The 26,585-nt window shown below is 45.2% G+C and overlaps 1 protein-coding gene across 3 annotated transcripts in view; it reads right to left on the bottom strand.

Moving 5' to 3' along the window:
- Nucleotides 1–647: 647 nt before the first annotated feature.
- The window catches only part of SLCO3A1 (solute carrier organic anion transporter family member 3A1), a 319,554-nt gene continuing 293,616 nt past the window's right edge, over nt 648–26,585 (bottom strand). The window contains exons 8-12 of one of the 3 annotated variants that reach the window (XR_009541827.1): nt 25,283–25,458; nt 20,600–20,664; nt 9,967–10,209; nt 5,920–6,088; nt 648–1,278 (exon numbers count right to left, since the gene is read on the bottom strand). Coding sequence is in view for 2 of the 3 variants with exons in the window: in XM_060156051.1 (XP_060012034.1) it covers nt 9,830–10,209; nt 20,600–20,664; nt 25,283–25,458 (621 nt within the window). In the remaining variant the exon portion in view is untranslated. Of the gene's footprint in view, nt 1,279–5,919; nt 6,089–7,060; nt 10,210–20,599; nt 20,665–25,282; nt 25,459–26,585 lie in introns of those variants that run through there. The other 2 variants (XM_060156054.1, XM_060156051.1) reach the window with 2 other exon arrangements.

Genomic DNA, 26,585 nt, shown 5'->3' on the forward strand with positions numbered 1-26,585 from the left:
TGATTCTGAGGTTGTTTGTTCATCATTCATTCATTCAATTATACAATGAACATCCACCAAATGTCACACACTATTCTAGGCACTGTATCCCAAGAGGAAGCCGTTACCTGCTCTCCCAGGGTTTACGGACAATGGGAGAACCAGAGAGGAAAACCAGATGGTGACATTACAGTACTATGGAATGTATCAGTAGGAACCATGACAGTGTTGTGGAGCATCTAATTCCAGCCAGGGGCTGGGAAGCAATGAACAAGTACCATTTCTCCGTGCCCATTCTCTGTGAGACATGGTGCTTCCTTCACACTGGATTTCATTGAAGCCTTACCACAATTGTGTAAAGCAGGCGACAGCATTCCCATTTTACAGATGATGAAACTGGGGCTCAGAGGAGTCAGATCACTTCCCCAATACCACACCAGTAAGCGAGTGCTGGGATGAGGATTTGAACCCAGGTCTGTTTCGGCTCCAAAGACTGTGCTCTTTTGAACTATTCAAAGCCCGTAAATATAGAACACACACAGCCAGAAACACTCTCCTCAAGAGTCTTTGAGGATTGTCCTACCCAAGACACAAGAGAGAAAGATAATAGAGATTACAGCGTGAGACTGAGCAAGAATTAAAATAGTGCTTTTAATATAATTCTCAGCAAACGTACAGTATGTACTTTACATCACATATTTCTAGACTGCTCATCTGGAAAATAGAAGCTGCAAAAATACAGAATACCACACTCAAAATCTATTGAGTATGTGCTTTTTTCCCCCCTCTGTTCTAGGAAACAGGGTAATTTTTACCCCCTCCTTTTAAAATCCAGACTCAGCTGCTTTTGGAAGAACTGTTGGAGCCCTCGGTCAGAGAAGCATTCCCAAGAGGGAGTTTTCTAAAGCATGTCAGCAGACCATCCCCACAGGAGCCAAAGGAGGGAATGGGCAGAAGGAAATTTGCACATCTGGTCAATATTACTCTTTAGTGATCCAGGAAAATGCCTACTCCAAGGGTTTGGAGGACTCCTGGCCACAGACACCTGCTTAGTCCTCGTCACAGGCCTGTGCTTGGGGCCTCAAAGGACCACGTACTGGCCGGAGAGTCCTCACAGGGACCCTTGGGTTCTCGGGCAGGGCAGAGAACGCTAAGTCAGGCCCGCGAGGTCTGTGGGCGGTGGTGGGCTGTTCTGTGCAGGACGAGGGCCAGGCCCTCAGCGTCTCACAAAGGAGTCTTCTGAAGGTGACTGTGACTCGGGACAGGTTTTCTCAGTCTCAATGTCTTGGTACTCTGTGCCTAAAGGGGGAGGGGGGAAGAGAGCCAAGAGGAAAAAGAGATCGGTCTTTTCTGGTTTTCCTACTTATTTTTTAGGCTTATATAACAGCATCCTGGCCTTCCAGTGGAATGGATAAGAGCAGGAAGTCATGTCAATAAAATGCTACGTTTTGCTCCACGTCACCCCAAGGAACCAGACTCCAAGCCCGAAGACCTTTATGTAGGCCAAATTTTTCTGAGAAGCGCATATCTATACATGTCTGTACCAACCCCTACGTGGATGTTTACTCTATGGGAAGGAATAAGCTGCATCCCCGTCATTAACTTATCTTCATCCTCGTAAGTCACCGGTGACAGACACTGTCACTGCAATCTCTGTTGAACAGGTGGCTGTGTACCAGAGAGAACCTGCTGGCATTCTAACGTCATGCTTTCTCCTCCAGCATTTGGGACCAGTTTGCTTTTCATTCAGCCACAGAGGGTCACCACATGCTGAGTGAAAGAATCTCCTCGTTGGAGCAAGGTTTTTAAGCCTCCACAACACTTCTGAAATAGATGCTGTGGCTTCATTTAAAAGGCACGAAAAACCCAGCTTCGTCCCTGTGATGATTTACAAGTTGTGTAGGTCTCCATGACCATGACATGCAGCTTTCCTGTTCGATGATAGCCAGAGCGGTACCATGGAAATCCCCACTCATTTCCTTGTCCTCTCTAGACTCTGACCCGGTAGTACAAAAGGTGACAATGTGGAGATGTCACTCCTTTCCTCAGGATTTTGCAGCTGAGACCTGGCTTATAGGAGATGCAGCTCACATGTTCTGGACAGTTTGGAGAATCCTTCTCAACTTTCACAAGGTTCAACTTCTTTTAGTCTTGGGGGCTCTGTTAGAAGCCATGGGGGCAGGGAGTTGGGGAAGGTGGGACAGAAGTGAGAGAGACGGGGTTGGTCCTTGTGTGCAGAATGAATCAGGCAGAGAATGATGGGGAGATGGTCAACTTCTGCTGACGTGGCTAAGGTGGAAAAAGGAAGGAGTGTTTCTAAAGGTCTCCAGTGTTTACTGAAGGAAAGAAAGTTCTTCTCATTTTAGATCTCTATGCCGGTAGGCAAAGTTTGGCAGAGGTTTTCACCGCCAGCTCTTGCCTCATTTCTCTATGGAATTATAGACTTTTGTAGGGGTTTCTGACACTAGATGCCTTCCTGGCTTCATCAAAGCTTCCTGAGGAGCCAGCCAGACCTGCGTTCTCACTTTGGTGGCGTTTGTGGTGTCATGGAGAGAGCACTGGTTCAGGAGTCAGACAGATCCGACATTGGCTCCTGGTGACTTTCTAACTAGCTGTGTGACCTTGGGAAGCTTTGGTTTACTGAGCCTTAGTTTTCCGATCTGTAAAGTGGAAACAATGATACTTACCTCACAGGGCAGGTGTGAGAAAGCTGCTGAGAATATTACCTGGGATCAGGCCTTAGGGCCCCTGGCACGTGGGTAGCAGCCTCATAATAAGCATGAGCTTCCAGCCCCTTTCCTCCTTTAAGGGGCTGGGCTAGAGCACAACTGATGTGTTAGCTGGGTTCCTCTTATAATGAAACTTCCTACGTTGCATACTTCCACTTCATTTTATGGTCTTCGATTATAAAATCCAACAGTCTTGACAAACCCATCTCCACGAGAGTTACCTTCTATTAAGTTAGCATGAATTTAAGAGGAACATTATTTTCTGGGATGTAATGGGATGGTAAAAATCTCAGCCTACAGGATGTTAAACCTCCAGAAAATTCACTATGGTTGTTCCATCTGCTCCTGGTAAGAGAACATAATCACTTTACCTCACAGAAAAATATTCAGAATCGGTGCTAATCATCAATTACTGATTGTTGGCCTGAGTCGTTAATACAAAAATCAAAACATCTAGAAACTCTGTTCCTAAAAGTCTAGTATTTGATAATAGAGCAAGACATATCTCCAACCAGTGACCAGCATCGCTGTGTCTGAGGCCCTGGCCTGGAGCCGAGCTCCTGAGGTTGATGCTGAGGACTGCAGGGGTGCCAGGTGGGAGGGGTGTCCGGGGTCTCTCCCACTGGAGCTGATGACCAGTGCTGAGGACTGTCTCCCTGGGATTTCAGCACTTTGAAATGGCATTTCAAAATGCATTAGAGTGGAGGCATCATCCCCTGTTTCCTCTTACCTGCCTGCTTCTGGTAGAACATCCCAAATAAGTTATCACTGGGCTCTGTGGTTAAGACTGGGAACAACACAGGAAGAGCAGATGTCCCCAGAATACAGCTGTTGCCATGTCCCCGCTGTTATGATAGGGGGCATGCGAGAGCGTGGGGGCATCCGTAGTCTATTTGAGTTGGAGTCTTCTGAATAGGACATCCCTACAGGTGGGAAGCGTCTCTCATTTCCTGTCCAGGATGGAGGGAGTACCCATAAAGGCAAAGAACACGAGCTTCGGACTTGTTGACCTGGGTTTGAAACTCGGCTTTGTGACCTTGAGCCAATTCTGGAAGCTTTCCCAGACTCATTTTCCTTTCGTGTAAACTGAAGTTTAATAACTGCTTCTGCCTCACAGGGCTATGGTTGAGATTAAACGAGCTAATACATGTGATAAGCTGGTTCATACTAAGTGCTTGGTAAATGTCAGCTACTATTATTATTAGTTATTATTCATGCTTACCAATTATTCCACTGGGCATATCTACTAGCTTTCTAGTGCCAAGGTTTCGTCTTGGAGGGAAGAAACTTGAGACACCATTCAGTGTCTGGATTCAATCTCCTCTGTCTTGTTCCTGCATTTTCCCCTCCCATGTCCACTTCCATCACTTAAGAAAAACAGATGATTACCCTGGTAGAGCTAGGAAGTGAGTGTCAGGGCTGGAAGAGACTGTAGATTGTATAGTTCCAATTCCCCTCGTTACACAGGAGAAAGATAATGTTGCCTTCATTGCAAACCCTGACGACAATGGGATACTTACCTCATTCTTGGAAAATGGGATACCTGAATTAGATTTTTAAGGCTGAAGGACCCTTCCAATCCATGACTCAGCCCAGGCTACAGTGGCCTCTGCTGCTACAGTCCATCAGACTGTATGCCATGCTGCTTCAGACCTCGTTGTTTTCCAGAACAGAGATCAGCATGCTACAGCCCTCCCTCAGCCAAACCCAGAGACTGCCTGTCTTTGTAAATAAAGCTTTATTGGAGCACAGCCCACTCATTTGTTTACACATTGTCTCGGGCTGCTTCCCTGCTATGACAAAAGAGTAGTGGCCACAAAGACTCAATGATCCTCAAAGCCTAAAATGGTCACAACCTGGTCCTTTATGGAAGGTTTGTGAACTTGCTCTGCTGGTCCTGTCGATGGAGGGTCTCTTCCCCTGGCTCCCTGGCAGACATCCACTGCTCTTTGGTTCTTGTTTTCTAGACCACCAGCTCTCTGAAGCCTTCCTGATTCTTGATGCCATGATGCAGAACTTCCCAGCTCCCTGAAACAGCCCTCATTGCTCCCAGACACAGACAGACAGACAGACAGACCCTGGCTCTTAAAATGACTATTCTATTGCTTTTATTTGTGTTCAGGTCTGTTTCAATCATTAAACTTTGAGTTCTTGGAGGGTGGGACCATGTCTTCTCTACCTTTGTACCTGGTCCGGAGCCTGGCACACAGTCAACATTTTAATGAAGTAGTGAGTGAATAAACACATCACTGGAAATTATCAAGCTTATATAATGCTCCCCTAAATGGCACTAATCCTGCCAAGGAAAACTGTGCTACCATGTGGAGGGTCCCTGAGAAGCATGAGCTCTGTCCTTATCTCCATGGCAGTCACAGATTTCTAATGTGCTGGGGAATCCCGGCTTTTCTGAATTCCCCATTTCAGGCTTTTTAACTCATGTCCTCCCTGCCATGATAACCAAGCCCTCTGAGGTCACCTACAAGCATGAGGGAGGGGAGACACAAGTGGGTGGCTGTGTGCAGACAGTGTAAATTCCCGTGTGATCCTAGCAACAGGCCCCGCAAGAGGCATCTGAACAATGTCTTTCTTGCATGTTCTGCCAGTTAAGAGATTCCTCTGTCTTACCAATTTATTCCTGAGTAATACCCCAGGGGGGCTAGGTCCAAAGGCTAGCGGTAGGGCTGGTCACTCTCAGAGATTAAGTCCTCACAGCTGTTCAGAACTCAAGAATTTGAACTGAGTTGGGAGAGGTGAATAAGGAGGAAACAAGGAGGGAAGGGCAGAGAGGAGGAAAAGGACTCTGTTTATGCCTCAAACTAATTTCCAGGCTCAATTTAATTTCACTAGCACCCTCTCTTGGAAAATGTCGCACCTCTGAGGGATTTGATCTGGATTCTGACCGAAAGGGAAACACAGACCATGGCTCAAAGGAGGCTGTTGAGAGGCACTGACATGAGCTCAGTGGAGTAATTAAGCCCCTACTATGTGTCCGGCACCTTCTCCTGGACAGATACTGGTTCTCCATCGAAACAGGTAAGAACAGCACAAGACAGCAAATATTCTGTTAGACTGAAAAACTGCTTGTCTGTTTTTCTCCCCTCATCCAAACCAAACCAAACATACAAACAACAAAACAATAGGGTGAACACCACCCAAACATACAAACAACAAAACAGCAGGGTGAACACCACCAAACAGGACAGAAGCTTACCCTGTCCTGTCCCTCTGCTCTTGATTGTATAATCAGCTGCATTGATTTCTACAGGTTGAACTTTATTGCTTCACGTTGCTCAGGAGTACATTCAGGACTCCCAAACAGGGCTTAGAACACAGGCCTGGTGGGCTTGACTGGGTGGAGGAGAAACCACACTTCCCATGACCTGAACAGCGGGCAGCAAGAAAAACAGCCTTGTAGGCTAATGCGGAACCAACAGCTTCTTCTCCTCAGAGGGTTTCCCTGTGAGTATATGTATGTTTCCATTTTACATGCTCCTCAGGAATGGCCTGCTTTGGAAGTGTGGAAGATAATCTATTAGCAGCCACGGCAGAATCTTTTTCCTGAGAAACTTCCTCAGGAGTGGTGTGGCTATCATCCCAGGGACCAGCTGGCCGCCTTGAACAGAACATTTCTGTGGGTCACCTTGGGCCTGTGTGCAAGGCATGGGAAATGTTCCACGCCCGAGCGAGGGGATGCTCTAGGTTATTATTGGAGATGGGGAAGTGGAATCAGGGATTTGAATGTAGAGACACCACTTAACCAAACTCTACAAATCATCACTAGGGGAAGCTATTCCACTGGAGGGTGGGGAGAAAGAAGAGATTTTTATGGAGAAGCACGTTCCTTCCTGCTCGGAAGACATTAGGAAGTCTGTCAAAGGATTCCTTAGAAGCTCTTGGTTTCCCCTTATTACTTTGCCTGTTAAGGGCTGCTAGCAAACTCCTTAGGGGACTCGTGAGCAGAAGCATCTCTGGCTCCTTCGTTAGCTGTGAGGAAAGCCCACATGCTGTGGCCTCCTGGAGTGGCAGTGTCCCTGGGGTGCCTGGGAGCTTCACAGCCTTCCTCTGTGGAGGCGTGAAGAAGGCAGCAAAGCTGCTGGGCTTCCCTGACAGCACACAGCCTCAGCAGGAGGAAGACAGCAAACTCCGTCCCCCAGAGACAGAGACTCTAGAAAATGTGTTCACTTCATATGCAGGAATATTACTGGTAGAAACCTTTTTGGTCTATATGTAGGAGTTACAAAAACCTGTCGCAAGTTGCAGCAAAGAGAGCCTTTCCATCCATCCCTGGGCACCTTCCACTAAGGTGGTGGAGGGCTTTGTAGCAGAAGAGAGAGAACGTTAGCATTCACTTTCTAGGTTTATTCCGTCCCTTACATTTTTGTTTTCCATAAGTCCAATGAAGATCTCCCCAGGAAATCTTTCCATTCAAAATCCTGCTCAAAACCAAGCAAATAATCAAGGGGCCGGATTGGGAAGGGTATGTACAACGGTTCCTTGTAGCACAAAAGGAAAATTAAAGCTAGACTAGGTTTTCTGTTCTGGAGTATGGGAGAGAAATTCAAATTTTTAAAGGTGACAACAACACATGTTAGAGCCCTCTTACAAGAGGGGACTTTAAATTTCGATCCAGTTGTTGATAAAACTGAGCCCTGGAGTTGTTTTCCTTTGTCATCCTAACCTCTTATTCAGCCTAAAATCTTAGGAAAAATAGCCCAAATGCAAAGAGTTTTCAAAAATCTTTTTTAAAAAACAAAACCACAAATAGTCCCATGAAACACGAGGTTCTGCAGCCTCCGTGGGTGTGGACTGATTTGGGGGAGCTACACGATCATATACAAGAGGGCAGTGATCTATTAGCAATACATTTTCAAGACAAAACCAACCCAACACCTATACAGGATGGAATCACAGCCTCGGGAGCCACAGAGTGTACACAGTTTATGAATTGTTGGAGAACAATCCCACCTTTAACTAGTTAACATATTGATGAGCGTCCCCATTTTCAGGAACAAGGACAGACTCAAGCAAAACACAGGAGGAAGCTCTTCCAGAAGCATCCTGTCCCGGGATGCAGCGGATCACGGTGGCTCCGCACCGCGACACAAGCTTCTTTCGGGCATCCTTGCTCCGTGGGGCTTTTCTCTAGTTTGGGGCTGTAACTCAAACTGCCCCATTTACAGCGTTTGTTAAAAATTCATCACAATGCCCCTCTCCCCCCGCCCCACTCTTTTCTTTCCTGATTCTCTTGTTGCCTTCTAGATGACCTGAAAATACGTGTCTGTCTGAGGTGAAAAAGCCAACCAACCAACCCATCCTTGGGGTCTTTCCAGGCCCAGGAGTGGCCTAGATCGAGGTCACTGCAATAGCATGAAAGGTGGGTTAACTGGACCCTGTGTGTGCATGTGCGCGTGCTCTCTCTCTCATAAGCTCTGCCCCTTCTGCAAACGGCCTCGCCAGGCCGAGTCAGCTGGATGCAAGAGGTTTTCCTGTGATTCTTACCCCAAACAACGGTAGGTTCGCTTCTAGCTGTTTGAGATTCAGCCACTTTCAAAACACATACAGACAAAGGCCTCTTAGTTCAAGACTGACCCTGAAAATATTAGACATTTTCAGGCAGTGAACGTGCAGTAGCTTCCAGGAGCTTGTGGGTCTGTTATCCCAGACACTACATGCTGCTCAAAGCTTGTGCTAGGGAACTGTTCTTTTTTCCGTCTCCTCTCCCCAGAAGCCCTGCACCCATACACACAACCCACAGCTGAGCGTGTCTCCGCTGCAGGTTGAAAAGAACACCTCTTGGCATGTGAAGCAGGCATATGAAAGGGCTTCCCGTGACAGTGATCACTGAATCATGGGGAATAAATGGAGAAGGCAAATTTGCAATTCATCACGTTATCCCCTTTTGCCTCAAATGGGATCCTTTTAAAGGCAGGGTGCATATACACTCTCTTTTTTAAGCTTTTTTTTTTTCTTTTAACACACTGCATATTCTTGTTTTCACAGACTATCCAAATGAAGGTAAAATGATAAAAAAATTACAATAGATTAATTGCATCCCTTGAATAACATTATATTTTTGGTGCATTAAAAAAGGAGAAAAGTAAAAGCAACCAGCGTAATAAATTCGGCCTAGAGAACTGTGTTAGTGACTGAAGGGTTAACACAGATTTGAGAAGTAGTTAAAAATAGTATCAGAGGATTACACATACAACAGTTTGAAATTCATATGCATTGCATTTTTTTCCTTAAAAATGGCAAAATGTTTGGCAAATGTAAGCAAATGACTTGGACTAGGTTGGGTTTCACCGGCTCTGAGCGAAGTCAGTCATAGCCAGGCGAGGCCCACTGCTTCCTGAGGTCACTCTGCGGGGCTGGGGGATGCACCCCAATGGGAGGTGCTGCAGGGAAGGGGAGGTGCTGGCCCCCCATGTCCGGCTCCCCCTGGGGCCCTCAGTCTTGAGAAATGGAAATGGAGCTGGTGAGAGGTGTCAATTACAGTCTCCAGCACAGATCACCCTTTAGCATCGCTGAGAGAACTCTGGGGCCTTGAACCACATGTGTAGACTGGGTGAGTCGTCTACACAGCGACCCATATTGCAAAAGTTAGAGAAGTGGGCCTCCACTCCTCTGACTTGGGTGCCCCTCCCCCCCCGTGTGGGCGGGGAGGGTGGCATGGGGTGTGTCACTAGTGCTTATCCTGGCAAATGTTGTCAACTTGGGTTTTTTAGTAGACTTCTTTTTTTTCATATATAGATATATTTTTGTTTTGTATGTGTATATATATCCAGAAAGGTCCGTCCTCCAAGCCGGCCACCACTGTTCCCTGAATTTGGCAGTGCCTGTTGCTTGCAGCTGTCGGCATCCTGAAAAACCATGAGGTGCCTTCAAAGAGTAGACTCTGAGCCCCAGGAGGTTGCATGTCAACCACGTGATCCCACGCTCTCCTTAGTTTGAATCCTGTCTGGCTCTGATTTTGAGAAAAAGGACAAAGGTGCTGTGTGTACATGTGTGTGTGTGTGTCTCTGTGTGTATTGAGTTTTTTTTTTTAACTTTTTCTTTTTTTTCTTTTTTTAGGAAAAATGACCCTTGGATGACTAATACAGAGTTCAACCCTCCTTCAGTCACTATAAAACAGACTCCATGTTCTCACACCACTCATGATCTTCAAGGTTATAGATAAATTTTGTCCTATGTGTCTGGTTGGCGGGCACAGGGTCCCTCCCCAGATTGTCTAGGGTCAGAGTAGAGGCAAAGAACTCACTGGTGCTCAGCCCGCCCTCGTGGTTTTTGATGTATCGTTTATAGTTTTTCCTCAGGCACTGCCACGTGGTGGTGTAGAGGAGGAAGGCAAAGGACTTGAGCGCGATGGCGATGCTGACGTACAGGTATCTGTAGGCCACATTGTCGTAGAGGACGCAGGCGCCTTGCTCCCCACAGAATGTGCTCCAGAACAGGCAGGTGGAGTCGATGCCGGCCCCGAAGATGAGTGGTGGGGGGATGAAGCCTGTCAGAGGGAAACGGACAGTTAATGTTTGGGCTCGAACGGCTGGTTTGATGGAGAGAAGGGCTCCCCTGTCCCCGTACGTATCTCTTCCGACAGGACCGTAGGGTTCGTGGACCATATTCAGTGGTTCTATAGCACAGTGGGGTAAAGACCCTGTCAGGAGGTCGAACTGCTTGGGTTCTAATCTCAGCTCTGCCTCTTACTGCACAAGCCTGTGCAAGTTATTTAAGCCCTCTGTACCTTAGTTTCCCCATCTGCAAGATGGGGTTAATAACATCAGTCCTTCTCAGATCACTGTGAAGGTTGGCTCATTGAATACATGGAAAGCATTTAGAACAGTGCGTGGCACAGAGTAAACACAAATGACATCTGGGATCATCACCCACTGAGAGTCTGAGAAGGAAGAGAGTCTTCCCTGAAGGGAGACATGCTTGGTGTCACTCAAAGAAGTGCACCCTTGTAGAGGAAACTGCTAAGAGGCATCACACTCTGCGTATCGCTCTTTTGCATGGAGCTACTGAGGCTTTGTGTGCTCTTGAGAGGAGGGAGTTGGAACCAGAGGGGACCAGAGGTTGAAAATGAGTACACTACACCTTATGTGTGTGTATATATAATACGCACACACACATATACATATGAAGGATGTGTTCTCATATATGTATATATACAAAGATATGTAAGTATACACGTGTGTATGGTTTAATAGCTGGAAAATATCTGCACACATACTGACAACTTTCCTTCCCCTAAATATTACCACTGGAACAGAATACTTTTCATTCTGAACCAGGAACCGGTTTTAAAACCTTCACAATAGATCATTTCATGCACCTACAATCAGTCATCGAAAAAGGCAGACGAGATGGAAACTATTCATCATCCTTAATTCAGTTCTCTGTTACTCTCTGCATTCATGCGCCTGCTGCTACCCCCGAGCTCAAAGGTTATCAGGCCTGGCTGCACATTAAAATCCTCTGAGGTGTCCTACCCGAGACCAATTAAATCGGAATATTGGGTATGTGGCCTGGTCATCAGCACTGTTAAAGTAAAACATTCCCAGGCGATTCTGCCTTGTTGGGGGAAAGATGTTTCATCTGTATTATGGGAAAGCAATGGATGGGCCATTAATACAAATTAATTGCTTCGGAAGAAACAGCGTCCCCAAGGCCAGAATGTGGTACCAATCATCTTCGGTGAGAAGCAGGAAGTGATCCCTGGAAGCAGGTGGTGACAATTCCCATATCCCAGTGCCAAGGTACCCTGATACCCTGAGCATTCTTTTCAGCCCTGGACTGAGTTTCACTTTTGTATTAAGGAAAATCCCACTGACAATTTGATGAGATATCGACCTTTCCTTCAGAAAAATGCATCTACCCACAAAATCGCATCCACATTTCAGGGGTTTCATGGACCCCTGAAGTCCATCCATGATCACCAGAATGAGAATGGCTCTGTTATATCCACAGCAGAGCCTCAGAGGGCAGCCTGGAAGAGGGGGGCTTAAGGAAGGAAGCAGCACTTCCTTGGTTTGTTTTTTTAACTGAAGTCTAGTTGATTAACAACGTTATGTTAGTTTCAGGTGTACAGCAGTGATTCAATTACACATATCTATTCTTTTTCAGATTCTTTTCCATTATAGGTTATTACAAGATATTGAATACAGTTCCCACGCTATACGGTAGGTCCTTGTTGTTTATCTAGTTTATATGTAGTAGTGTGAATCTGTTAATGCCAAACTCCTAATTTATCCCTTCCCTCCCTTTCCCCTTCGATAACCATAAGTTTGTTTTCTAGTCTATGTCTGTGAGTCTGTTTCCTTGTTTGTTTGGTTTTTTTTAACATCTTTATTGGAGTATAATTGCTTTACAATGGTGTGTTGGTTTCTGCTGTATAACAAAGTGAATCAGCTATATGTGTACATACATCCCCATATCTCCTCCCTCTTGCGTCTCCCTCCCTCCCACCCTCCCTATCCCACCCCTCTAGGGTGGTCACAAAGCACCGAGCTGATCTCCCTGTGCTATGTGGCTGCTCCCCACTAGCTACCTATTTTACGTTTGGTAGTGTATATATGTCCATGCCACTCTCTCACTTTGTCCCAGCTTACCCTTCCCCCTCCCCATGTCCTCAAGTCCATTCTCAACATCTGCGTCTTTATTCCTGTCCTGCCCCTAGGTTCATCCGAACCAGTTTTTCTTTTTCTTTCTTTTTACATTCCATACATATGTGTTAGAGTCTGTCATACAGTGTTTCCTTGGTTTTAATGACTGGCCTGGGATGGCATGGGGAGAGAACTGCATGATCCTATCAGTGCTGATGCGGTTGGCAGGGCTTCCTCCTGGGCCCAGGTGCCTCAGCACTTATCCTTAGCACTGTCCAACTCTGTCGCTTGTTACCCCAAAGAGAAACCGCCCCCCACCCCCAGGAAGAAATTTTCATTGAAACTGCAATTAAATCTCTCTGGCAGCTTGAGTTAATAAACTCCAAACTCAAATTCCCAATACAACCTGCTCCCTCTTTGCAGCTCCCAGGTCAGGTTGGTCTTGGTGGGTGGAAACTCACATTCCCAGCATTCTCTGCCCCAAAGGCTGCCCAGGTGTTTGAGACCTTTCTTACTAACCAGTGTGTCTTCTCCTGACCCCCAACAGATACCTTTCTTCATTTAACTGAAAAAGAGCCAACTGGAGGAACTGCCATGGCAACCACACTCCACATTACTTAAGTAAAGAAATGGCGATCTGGAGCCAGTTTAGATTGTGGATAGACGTGGGGATCAATGGGACAAATCTGGCCTGTTCCTGTGGCCCGGTGGGAGAATGCAGATCCATTCACTTGTCTATTTGTCAGAGTTTTACTAGGTTGTAATTGGCTCCCATGCTCCTCCCTCCTTTTCCTTCTGCCTCTCTTGTCCTAGCCCCACCCACCACCAGGCAATGGGAAGCCAAGACTATGACACCTCTGGTATAAGCTCTGCCAAGGGAAGGAACTGATGGTACAGGGCCCCTCGCTCCACAATGCCCGGGTGCCTGAAGAGTTGTATGCAAATCCAAGTTGGGCAAATCAGGTCATATTTTAAGCACATTGCAGGAAATGTACAGTATCATGGAACCATTCATTAATGCCTGCTTAAATTAAAAAAAAAAATCATCCCTCTAAAGTGCCAATATGTAACTCTTTCACATACCTGATCCGAGTGAGGATTTTTATAACATGGAGTTGTCTTAAAGTAGGGCATATTTCTATGTGCTAACGATGTCCGTTTTATCCTTGTCAAGCTTTACTATTGGATGACAAGGCCCTGGAAAGTATCAGAAAAAGCCTTCCAACAGAAATTAGAAAGCTAAGTGCCTAGCAAAGTGTTTCATGTTATACTCGATATTTTGGAGAGCACCTGTGGTCAAGATGAAAGACCCTCTCACTTAAGGAGCTGAAAGGTTGGGGTAAGTTACTTTCGGTGCCTCAGTTTCTTGATCTTTTAGGAAATAATATGGCCTGCCTGGTCAGACTCGAGGTGAGCACTCTGGTACAGATGAGGGGAGTGTTATGCAAGGGTCTGGCCCTTCCATATGGCCAGAACTTTTGCTACCTTATTTATCTTGTACAGGGGACTTGGGGGTGATAGTTTAGAATAAACTCTGGATTGGGTACCTTACGAGTCGTACCTCATAACCTTTGTGATAACCCTTTTACATTTCTGAACGGAGGAAATATTAGCTTTCTTTTCTGCCAAGTTCATCTTTTCCTTTTTGACTTAAAATGCTTTTCCAAAGGGGAGCTCTAGCTCTCAGGTCCTGAATTCCAGGTGTGCAGAGAATATTAGAGACGAAGCACTTGCTGGATCTCTGATTTAGAGGCCTTTGCCATTCTAGAACTCATCTGATTAGTGACAGAAGGGAAGTAAGTTGGGTGAGGTGTATGTTAGGACCTACTTCTGCTGTTATGTCCTCAGTTACCTAAGGAAGAAGGAGGCAAGTGATGATAATGAAGTACTTCTTTAGAAACCGTGTGTTTTAAAAGAATGCTCTCCTCCCTGGAGCCCGCAGGAACCGTCCTCTCCCTTTTGAGCTCTTTTCTTCCTAATGTTTCCTTGGGAGAAACTCACGGATGAAGTAGGCATTAACTAAGGTCCCATCACAGGGACACTGGGAACCCACCATATGTTGGGGAGGGTATCCGGAAAGCTCAAAGCTGTTACTGGCTATTACAGAGAATATTAAAAGGATTAAATCTTACTTCCTATTACACTCAGGCCCAAATTGCAGCTATATTTCAATGTGAAAATTGCAGTGCCGCTTAAGGAAATTGTCTCTGTTTTCCTGAAATCTATTAACAAAGATTAAACCTCGGTGTCTTGTATCTTGGTTATTTAATTCACTCTCTGGGTTGAAAAGGGCAGGCCTATTTATATTCTTTGGTCTAAACTTAAAAGGTGAACAAAGGCTTTTGTAAGAAAAATAAATTCACATTCCTTTATGGGACAAGATGGAAGCTGCAAATTACTCTTGCATTTACATTTCAAAAGATATCCATTCCTCTCCCAGCTTACCTGCCAAGACCTGAATTCACCACGGAATCTCTATTCAACCTGAGGGAATTACTGTTACCTCGAGCGCAAGCTAGAAAGGGATGTCAAAGTATGTTCTCCTGAAAGGGTTAATGAGTTTCTCTGTTTCAGCAATGCCAAGAAAGAGACTGGACTGTCAACATCGTCCAGCATTGTCCACGGGCACCTGACATTCCCTTTTCTTAAATCTGAGAAGTTGAGAGGAGCTACTCTATTCTCATTTCATTCCTGGCTGCCTTGTTAAACTCTCTGAGGCTCAAAGACCTTAAATAACCTGCCAAAGGCCTCATGACCAGTAATGGCAGAGCTGGACTCAAACCCCGGTATGCCTGACTGCAGTAGGGTCCGTGGCAAGTATCCGATACCACCTTAGAACAGGCCAGGATGTAGATCGTGGGTGGTTCAGGTCCTTCAGGAGGTCAGATAAATCACTGGTGCTTAGTAAATGTTTGCTGAATGAACAACTAAATGCAGAGGTGAGTGGAAGGGGTCTCCCCCACATTCCAGACCCTATATCCTGCGCCCCACCATCCCATGGCTGGGGGCAACGGCCTCTCATCTGGGGTCTCTGGCTGGCTGTGCTTACTCCTTACGCACTCATTTTACGTGTTCATTTCTCCCACTTGCTGTAGAACTTCTTTATATTCAAGACTTCACAATGCGAGCGCAACAAGTGTTTGATGAACCACATCAGGAGCTTCTAAGACGTACTTCTCCTAGACCAGCTCACCAATGACCCAAGACCCAAGGACAGTCTCCTCAGGAATGACACCTGTGTACAGAGGTGCACCTTGAGGTTCCCAATGCTCTTTGCCAGCAGGTTGCTCGGGAAAACTAAGAGCAGGCATTTGTGGAGGAGAGTTTGTGGCAGGTGGTGAGTCAGCCCAAGTCATCCCTCACAATTCCCTTGAGACCCCTGTGTCTGTTACCTTATCCTATTAAAGGCTTCTCTGTAGCCCCAGTCCCAGAGGCTCATATCCTCAGCTTTATCTTGTGCTTCTGCTGTTTCTCTCTTGCTTTCATCTGTTCCTGGGGGGGCGGTGCTCCACATTACCACATTACCTCCACAATATGGCTTCCATCTGTCCTGGCCTTTTAATCCCACTGCCTTACCCTGGTCACCTTCTCTTTTTCTCAGTGCTTTAGTTATCCTGCATCCTGCTGAACCACCTTGCACCTTTCTCCCAGGTTGATCTTCCTAACTCAGAATTCTGAATATTTCCATCTCATACCATCATTTGTTCCACACTGGCAATGACTCAGCCAAGTAAAATCTTTTTTCCCTTGAAATTCAAGGTCCAAACTCTTCTAGCCCTTTACGTTACCCATACTTGCTTCCTTCTCCTACTGGAGAGGGCAGGCTCTGGCTCCCACTTATTTTTATATCCTTTGAAGCATCAAGAACAGTGCTTTTGACATAGCATGATCTCAGCGTATATTTGTTTCCATTCATTTAATTTGGTGTAACATCTACGGCATGCAGTAGACCTCCAGGAGCAAGATTCTGGATCAGACCTTCAAGCGGACGTTATGCTCACACCCAGAGAGAAAAGCGGTGATCAGGCCACTTGCAAAAGGATGAAGAAGGATGGATTTGATTACATCAGGCATTCTGCTTTGAGTAGGTCATTCAGTTTTCTCTGTATTTCCTGACCTATATCCAGCTCAGTCTTCTCTCCCACTCAACTTCTACTGCTGTCCTGGGTGACCTGAACTTCTCCATGGACATGGGCGTCCACACTTTGGCCTTTCAACAGCTCACCCTCAATGTCAAGGATGTTCCCGTCCTCTCTAGTCATGCCACACACTGGGTTTTGTCACTTCACAGACACCAAAGCTTTGGCCACAGATTCGAATTCTTTTTTACATGAATTACTATATCCAGTTCCTACGTTCCTTTCTCTCTCCCCCCTCTCCTAGCTCACCTCTTCCTTATCCAGCCCAGGTACCATGGTCAATCACTTTAGCCTCGCTGTGACCATCGTCCTTAATTTCTTTGCTTCACACTCCTTCCACTGCACCTACCACTGATATCACCAATGGCATTCCTAGGCTGCCACGGGCTGCTTGGGAAGCTCTTGGTGCCACACTGACCTGGGCCAATGCATTTTCTGCCCCTGCCCTTTCTAACAAACACCTCCTTTCCATTGGCATTTAAAGCAACAAGGGGAAAATAACCTTGCCTTCACTTCTGGATCTTGCTCTCTATACTCCTCACAGCCAAGTATCTGCAAAGAGTGGTCTCCCCTCGCTGCCCCCACTTCCTCAAGCTCCGACCCACCAATGACGGTGAATCAAAGACTGAGCCTTGAGACCAGCACTGTCCAGTATGATAGCTACTGGCCACATGCAGCTACTTAAATGAAAACCAATAAAAATGAAGTGAAACTAGTTTATGGAAGCCACCTTTCAAGTGCTCCATAGCTCCATGTGGTACAGATTTGGAGTATTTCCACCATCACAGAAAGTTCTGTTGGACAGTGTTGGTCTATACCACTCCCAACTTGCTCCTCATACTGGTCTTCCTGTTTTAATAAATAATATCCCCATGCACCACATGATCCAAATCTTTCATAAGGAGCTGTCACTGTGGATTCCTCCTTCTCAGATACTCCGGTCTGTACACTTCCATTCAGAGACTAAGCCTTGACAATTCTTCCTCTACCCACATCTCCCCATCTTGGTAGCCAGCATCTCAGCTTGGGTCTCCAGCAGCTACTCTGTTATACCAGTGGCTTGTTACTCAGTTCCCACATTCTCTACATGGTAGACAGTGGGCCTTTCTAAAAATGCACAATGGCTCTTCAATGACTTCTTCTGCCTTAGGGATAAAGGTCAAACTTGTCAAAAGGGCAGCAGCCCTTCCCTGACAGCCGCCCTCCCTAGCCCCATCTTCTGCCAGTCCCCCCAGCCTTCCTGCAGCCCCCAAACATGCTTCAGCCTTTGTTCACTTCCAGGCTTTTACTCCTTTAAGTCTCTCTGTCTAAAGCACTCTCTCCTTTTTGCTCAGCTGTGTAACTCTTCCTCGTTCTTTCTTCACGTCTTAGGTAGATAGCACAGCCTTTCAAACCCGCATCCCTGTCCCCATCCCCAGGCCAGGCGGCTCACCCACATGTCCCCCTGTCACTTGTGCTGACTGCATCTCAGATCTCGTCACACTGAACTGCGACGTCCTCACTGTATCCCCATTACCTACGTGGGGGCCAAGCACAAAGGTTGACAATGTCATGAAATCTGATTTCTCGGTTGGCCCTTCATAAACAGTAAAGGTGGTTAATCTTATTGGGTGCTGCAGGAAATGGAACCAGGCCAAGTGCAAAGACTTCTTTGATAAGCCACTTTTAATTAAAAGATGAAACTGTCCCATATCTTTCTAGAGCCATTTTCTAAACTGTGATGTGTGACCCATATGGGTAATACAATCAGTATGGTTGGTCATGATCCACTACTTAAAAAGGATGGAATGGAATAGAAAGTAGCAGAGGACATCAATGCATATTAAGGGTGAATATTTTTCATGAAATCTTTGCTTCAGCTATATTTGTGATATGTGTGTATGTACTGGGCCATACACTGTAAACCTATCTCTTGCTGTGGCTCACAGAGGTTGAAAAATAAATACTCTTCTAGATAATGCTTGGTTGATTATTCCTGGAGCAGACATACAAATAGAGAACCAGCTTTAGAAACAGCATGTCACATTACACATGCTCTATAATTTTCAGTTCTGTCTTCAAGTGTCCTATAATTTTCATTAACTTTTCAAAAATAGCTTGCAAATTTTCTTTCATTTTGTGCTATCAAAATTATTCTGAAGGCTAATTTTTACCAGCTATACTGAGTCCTCAGCATCTGTTTAGAGATGATACAGAGACCTCTGCAGCAACTCCATAGAGGGAGGGCTTTCATCTTCCCTAGTCAGCTTCTGAAAGAACTCCCTAAGAGCAGCACTGAGCTCACTTACCCGGGTATGGTCCACGGAGCTCTGAACACATTAGGTGCTCAATAAATGTCAGTTTGACCACATTCATTCAACATTTTCAGAAATAAGGGTCCCCTACTTGCTACCTGATATTACACATTCATCTGTCCATCCACCCAAACCAGGGTGAAGTGGGGGAGCATCACCACACATGCGTTTCCTATCCTCCCAATGATAAGAGAAAAAAAATCAGCATAATTGGTACCCTGTGCAGTTAGTTAGAGAGCTCTAAAAGCCACTACAACTTCCAGGAAGGCCTAAATGTTTTAGTCTGAATTACTGCTGAACTTGTTTGAACTAGGTATTATTATACCTAGAACATTTCTATTTTCCATGAACCAGAAATAAGACAAAGATGCCATTTAAGTTTCTCCATATGTACCAACAGATGTGGATTGATAGTGATTGATTGATTGAGAAGATTCTGAGGTCTTGTGATGGGCATGGCAAAAGTGATCACAGCAATTGATTGAAAGTTATTTGCTATAGACAGAGATAGGGCATATGTCATGTATTTGCCATTCCCCAGCGAAAACCTTACCTTATTAATGGATTTAAGGGTGAATAATTTTCTTTCACTTATCAATTATATAGGAAGTAATCTCATTCTGCAAGTAATAAAATCTATATATATTCATTCAAATTTTAAAAACAAATTTAGAAAATATCATTTATAGCCTCACTATTCAATGATAATACCTGATACCATTTTCACATCTAGCTTTCCAGTATTTTTCCATATTTATATATACTTTAAAAACATTTGCATATATAATATATTATAGACCTCTTTTTCCCCCTCCACATATCATGTGCCTTTTCCAAGTCTATGAATATTTTTCTTTCCACAACTTTAAAGGGGAACATAAATCCTACTGGAATTAGCGCTCATAATGGATTTAACTAATTCCCTGCTGTTGGGTATTTAGGCTGTTGCCAATTTTTAACTTTTATAGACATTTTTATAAACATTTCTATAGTTAATTCTTTATGCTCATCCAGATTATATACTATTTGGAATGAGAAACTTTATTTTTACTCTGAAGATATAGGCCATGGTTACTTCCCTTTCCACATCTATTTACCATTTAATGTCCATTAAAGAAGACCACAGCTTTATTATCCAAGAAAAAAAGTTGTCCTATCTTGATCTTGGCCTTGACAAAGGGAGTTCATAAAGCAACAGTGTGGTCTAGAGGGAGAAGGGTTACCTTGTTGGCCTTTCCAGCTTCTCCCCAGCCAGTCCCAGCACCCTGGAAGAACCATGGGCTATTCCCATCTTGTTTTCCCATCTTAAAAATTGGGGCGTTAGACTTAATTCCTTCTATCCATACCAAACCTTGGAATGTAGGGTCTATAGCATGAAGGTCATATTTGCCCCATCCAGGAAACCCAAGGTAAAGAAACTAAATCAGTTTGAAAAAATTTAAAGGATGCAAAGTTTCCATCTGCGAAGCATTGTGAGAACACCTCTCTCCTCGAGCTGGAAGCCCCATAAGTGAAGCATTTCACAAGCTGCTCATGGGTTGCTTAATGAGGGTTCCAAATGACACCATCAAATTTCTTTCCCTTTGGTGCCATCGCTTTTCCTCCTTATGCCAATAAGAATTAAGGGTGGTACAAAGACATAGTTGATATCAACAAAAACTCTGCAATATCCAGGGAGTGTGTGAGTTTAGGTCTAAACCCTGAGCAAAATTAACAGACTTGATGTTTCTCTTGTTTACCAAAAAACCTCATAGGAAAAATGACAAACTCAAGAAAGGGGATGATTCCACTGATATGTACTCACCTGGTTATAAGCATCCAATTCATTATTGAGGAAACAAAGAGATAATACGTACCCAACAAACGGAGGAGGAGAAAAAGAACTCCCAGGGCGTAGGATTTGAGTTCAGGGCTGACTGTCCTACATGCAAAGAAGAGAAGAGGAAAAAAGAAAAGATGCTTATCACTCCACTTTAATTAACAGACCCCAGAGTCATCCGCTGCTGTCCGTCAGAGTCCTTCTGTAGAAAATTATTAATGGTTTTGTGCTTTTGGTTTTTTTTTTCACTTTCCCTGGCTAAACTCTGAAAAATCCCTGCAATTGCAGTGACATGAGTTTAGGAATTTAACAGTGTTTTTTATTAACTAAAACTAATCTTCTTATTTGAAGGATGGAATGCAAATTTGGTCCACAAGGTCTTTCATCTTCCCTGGTCAGCTTCTGAAAGACCTCCTTAAGAGCAGTGCTGAGCTCACTTACCCGGGTATGGTCCACGGAGCTCTGAACACATTAGGTGCTCAATAAATGTCAGTTTGAACACATTCATTCAACATTTTCAGAAATAAGCGTCCCCTACTTGCTACCTGATATTACACATTCATCTGTCCATCCACCCAAACCAGGGTGAAGTGGGGGAGCATCACCACACATGCATTTTCTATCCTCCCAATGATAAGAGAAAAAAAATCAGCATAATTGGTACCCTGTGCAGTTAAAGGCACTTTGCTTCTGCTGGGACAGGGAAACATCTTAAATTGGTGGGTATATGTACCTGGGGAAAATATTGACAGGAAAGACAGTTCCCCTTATGCTATACAAACAGGCAAGAACCATAAACACCTTTGTCATTCTAGCACCATTTTGTGAAATCAACCAGACTAGCATGGGTCGATTCCCTAGATGAACCACTTGTGAAATAATCCATTCATCTATATCCAGTTTCAGTACCTTTTAAATTGGAAAGGTACCTTCATATAGTTGCATCACTTTGTTTTGAACCGACTCAATGTTCTGGGCTTTGGTTTACCCACAACAGTCCCCGAGCATGATCTTTTCACACATTTTCTAGCACAGTCTCAGAGGGTAACACTTTCTGGGATAAGAGTGACAGGAGAGGGGGTTTGGAACTGGTGACCGATTCCAGATAGAGAGGCCCTCACAGCTGGTCATAGATCACCTGCGTTATGTCTCTTACTCTTGAAACTAGTATTTACTCAATGCTTGTCTTCTCTCCTTGAGGCCAAGGACTGTTTGCAGCTCGTTCATCGTCAGTGTGGTGTGTGACACACAGCACATGCTGAGTGAATGTATAAGTGGGTAGGTGGGTGGGCACATGTCTCCCACTAAGCCCCGGGCAGCCCTTGTCTCTGGTGTGCTGATAGAGGGGGAGGCATCTGACTGACCACATGCGCTCCAGGTCATCCTGAACACCACCAGCAGAGAAACCTCCTCTTGTCCCGTCCCCATTATGAGTCCCTAGGGAAGACGGGGAGATAAGTGCACTACTCTGCCCCCCCGGAAGGACCAGGCTAGACCTAGAGACAGTCCTGTGTGGCTAAGCCTCAGGAAACACCAGGAGAATTTCAGTGTGGCCGAAAGGCCAGGAAGACTCATGTGGTGCAGGAAGGACCCAGGCAAGCAATTCTGCAGAAAATAAACATTAGAAATAAAGTTACCAATGGGACACCTAAATCCAGTGGGATACCTAGTATACAAGATATATAACCCATCTCTGGACTTGGTAGCTAGAATACTATTCTTAACCGACCCCAGGGGTCATTCCTCCAATCATCCAGTAGCAACCATCCAATGACCTACCACCCGGTTTGAGCGTCAGATGCGCATGCCTTTGGCTTCTTGGTATATAAGGCCAAAAGACACTGTCACACCAAAAAGGACATGGATGTTGTTTCCACAATCTTTGCCCTATTTCTGAGATTTTTCAGAGAAAACTAAAAATGTGTTGTTCTTGGGGACATACACGTTCCTTTTCAATTGCAAAGAGTCCAGTATAAGTAAGCAGTCCCAGGGCGGCAGGTCAAGACTTTCCATTGAATGACAGGGAAACCACTCTCTGGCTGATGAAGCCAGATACCTGTACAATATCAAAGATGACATCAGTGTTTCTGGACAGAAACACGGTCAGTTCTCTTTCGAATGCGCATGGAACAAAATCCAAGCTCTCTGGAGTTAATATTGGCGCCACGGTTTCACTTTTTGCACATTCACTTGAAGGTACTGACTTGAAAGACACAAAGATAAAGGCAAATTCTCCTTATCAAGAAAACATGCTGGCATAATGAGCTAGAGTACTTATCACTTGAAGTTTGATTTCCTTTTAGCTATCATGTCACTAGGAATAAAGTGAACAAGATGCTAAGATCTGCCTTCATATCCTGTTGGGAAACTGGTTCCCACAGGAGCAATAATCCTTCTCGGCTTTAGTTACGGAGAAATGGAGGGTTTCGGTCAACATTACTGAAAGCGCCAGGCCAGGCCAGGGAGAGGGCCTTAGCTCCACAACTTACTAGCTACGTGACCTTGAGGATACTGCTTAATCACTCTCTGAGCCTCTGGCGTCTCCCCAGCTGAGCACTAATAAAGATGCAAACGCAGGAAGTTAAAACAAGAGTCCAGTGCGGGCACCTAAGTGGCTGCTAGTTGGTATCCTCCCCTGCGGATGTCCTGAGCACTGTTGTTGGCAAGTATGTTTCTGTCTGGAGTAAGAGTGGGAGTGGGTCTGTTGCTCTGGCATGTGACGAGGGCCGGTGCTCATCTGGGCTGTGGCTCAGACTGTGCCCTTGTAACCTCCCTAGAACGTCTGTGATGGCAAATTGGAGTGGATGGTGATGGAAGATGGTTTACCCTGGACCCCTCAAAAGGCAAGTGGATACATACCTCCAGCTATGAGGTAGACAAGGCCCAGCCTGGGTCCTCCAGGCCATCTGTTGCTGGTGCATTGAAAAGGAATCAAAGATTTCCTGAAAATCTCCTAGAGCTATCTATCAAGCTGAGATTTGGAAGTGATTAAGATTTCAAATGACTTTCTGCGTTTGGTCTGCCAGCTACAACTACTGAGCTGGGTTTTTGCAGAGGAGTCAAGGGGAGAGAAAAAAGGGGACCAGTCATTGCTAATGGCTGTAAAGGTCATTTTTCCTGCTTCTTGGTGCCTTTTGTGTGTGAATGGCACAATATAACTTCAAAGGAATTTCTAATAACAAAAAGTAATGCAGCCACCCTAAACCCATACCTGAGATCTGATGCGTTTTGTCCATGTGCATATTATATATAATCATCTTCCATATATAATTTCAATAGTTCATTTCATAAACACTTTTCACATGTTTAAGAATTTTCATTATCCCACCGAGCTGTGGTACTATAATTTAACTCACTATTCCAATTCAGATTTTTCTGCTATTATAGTTGACATTGTAACAAAAATCTGTCTCCACTGAACTATTCTTCTCGTAGAGAAGTATTTTCTTAAGACAAGTAGCAATAGGTAGGGTTACCACATAAAAAATCTGAACATTTTTATGGCTGTTGACTTACATTTGCCACACTGCTTTTTGAAAGAAGTGATACGCTTCTCAAAGCCACCAGCAATATGTGATTTAACCCGTTTTGCCTTGCTTACAGCACTGGGTGTGAATTTTTTAAATTTATTTTTCAAATTTAATAAGTATAAAATGGTAATTTGCTATTGTACCCTTAATGCTTCTGCACGTGAAAAGTGCTTTACTAATGACTTTCTAACATAAGTACTTTGTGTAAATTCTTTTCCTCGTGAATTCATAACCAAGATCAGGAAGTGTGGTAGGCACAGTGAGAAAAAGAGGCCAGATAGAGCAGCTGGTGATGTACATTTGTACAGGCCGCATCCAAGCATTTCATTCCTACTTTTATCTCTGGCCCTTGGGATTGAATTGGTTTGTTTAGATAACTGCATCCTGGTGAGATGGATCTGTTTGCTGCCACTTCTGGTTCCGATGGATGCCAGAGCGTGGAGCATTCTGCTTCTACGTTCCTCAAACAGTCTAGATAACTTCGTAATTGTGTAAGTTACTCAGAATATTACTCAGTAATTCACCTTTGAGGCGCCTCATCTGCCCCCAGGACAGGTCCTGAGAGATGGGGAAACAGAATTACGGGGGGGGGGGGGTCTCTCCAACCATCCACTTATACAAAAGCAGTCACTGCTTGCCTTCCATTAGCCACTCAGCCCTGCATCACACTTCGTCAATGAGCCCTCACATCTTCACGGCATTTGCACATAAGTGGTCTCGGCAGGACCCACACCACGGCAGGAGGCAGGCAGGACCCATGACATCACCTCTAGTTCCAGATTCAGAAACAAGTCTGAAGGAAAATGGGCCCAAGGTCATACAGCTAATCAGTGCCCGGACAGGAGCCAGACACAGGGACGTGGCTAGTCCAATGTCATTTTCATTTTACTCCAACCATGTGGCTCTTTGCAAATATCAATAAGGGACCACGGTCCCTTTTCAAATCACCTGCAGCGTCTATTCTTGGGATGACATGAAAGTGTAGTGTTCTCTCTTGGGCCGTGCTTTCTACTTTTGGTGTGAGGTCTCTATCAAACGTCACCGATTCCTACCAGCCTAGGGAAGCTGGATTGTAAGACTCATATAGTCCCCGGAGTTCTGATTTCCAGGAGAACTGCAGACACACAGCAGATGGGGAGGGGGAGACGGGAGGCTGGCTCTCGGGTCTGGGTTCCAGGGGCTAAGCTTACCTGATAAGGATGATGACTGAGGGAGTCTGAGCCATTGCCCCAATCATGCTGCAGACACACATCACACACAGGAAGGTGAGGAAGGCCTCTTGGCAGCCAGGACTGGGGCATTTTCCAGGGACCACAGTCGCATTCTCAGGCGGGACGGTCGTGAGGCACGCACAGCTGGTGAGATTCTGAAAGGGAAGCATTCAGCCCTTTTAACTGGGGGTATCTCCAGTTTCCCAATCCAAAGCCATCCAGCAGCTGGAACTGTCATAGTCTTATTATACATTCTGCAGCATTTCATTAATTAGGCCTGAATAAACGAGTTAGATTTTTTTAAAGAGGCTGCAAAGCACATATAAATAAAGGAATATTTATGGGGAGGAGAGCTGATTTCCCCATCTCCTGTGTATTTCATATCTATGCTCAAGAATCCCTCAATAAGCCGAAATGCAAACAAACGTGTCCCCCCCACCAATACAATTAGAGAGGAAATTGTGCTTCCACAATGTGATAAAACATTGCCAAATTAACAGTGTAATCACTTGCCAATTTGTCCTCTCTTTTATGCCGTTATAATTACACTGAAGTATATTAAAAGAAGTAAATCAGGTAACCCGCATACGGTTGCTGGTTCAGGGCCCAAGGTGGCACTTGGAACAAAGGATGTGCACCGTCATGCGTGAAGTTGCTGAGCTCGTCGGGCTGTGAGAGGGGCCAGCTAATGGGAAAGGTCTCGAGTGGCTGAGAAAGCAAAGAGGGTGCAGAGATGCCAGAGAGTTTAGAGCGGATCGTGGGGAGAGAGCTGGAGCCCAGAGAGATACATTTATTAATATATGATCAGAGAGGAGAAAGACAAGCGGCTGCGTTGCGTTTGATCTTCGGGGGGGATTCTTGCCCAGCCAGCCCTGCTCCCCAGCACGGTCCTGGCTCACGCTTGAGGAATTTCTGATGGCAAAGGGAAGAGCGGGGACTCGGAGAGGCAGTGCCGTGCCGAGCCAGCAGCCGAGCCAATTAAAGTTCGATAATAATAGTGCAGAGGCCTTTAATGAATACAAAGTGAAAACAATCATAAATGATTCATCGCTTTTCTTTCCAGGACTGCTCGGCTCTCAGGGCACATGCCGAGGTAAATCCTAGTGAGAGTCGAACAAATCCCCTTTGGCTTCTACATTTATTCTCCTCAGTCCGTCTCCCCTCATCTTTGTTCCTCTCCTCTCCTTTCCCCAGAGGACATACACATTGGAGCTTTTCTTATGCCTTTAAGCTACATGGGATGCTTTCGGGGTGTCCAAAGCCTGCTGCCTCCATCCTGTGC

The sequence above is a fragment of the Lagenorhynchus albirostris genome, chromosome 1 (assembly GCF_949774975.1).
Source record: "Lagenorhynchus albirostris chromosome 1, mLagAlb1.1, whole genome shotgun sequence".
Lineage (NCBI taxonomy): Eukaryota > Metazoa > Chordata > Mammalia > Artiodactyla > Delphinidae > Lagenorhynchus > Lagenorhynchus albirostris.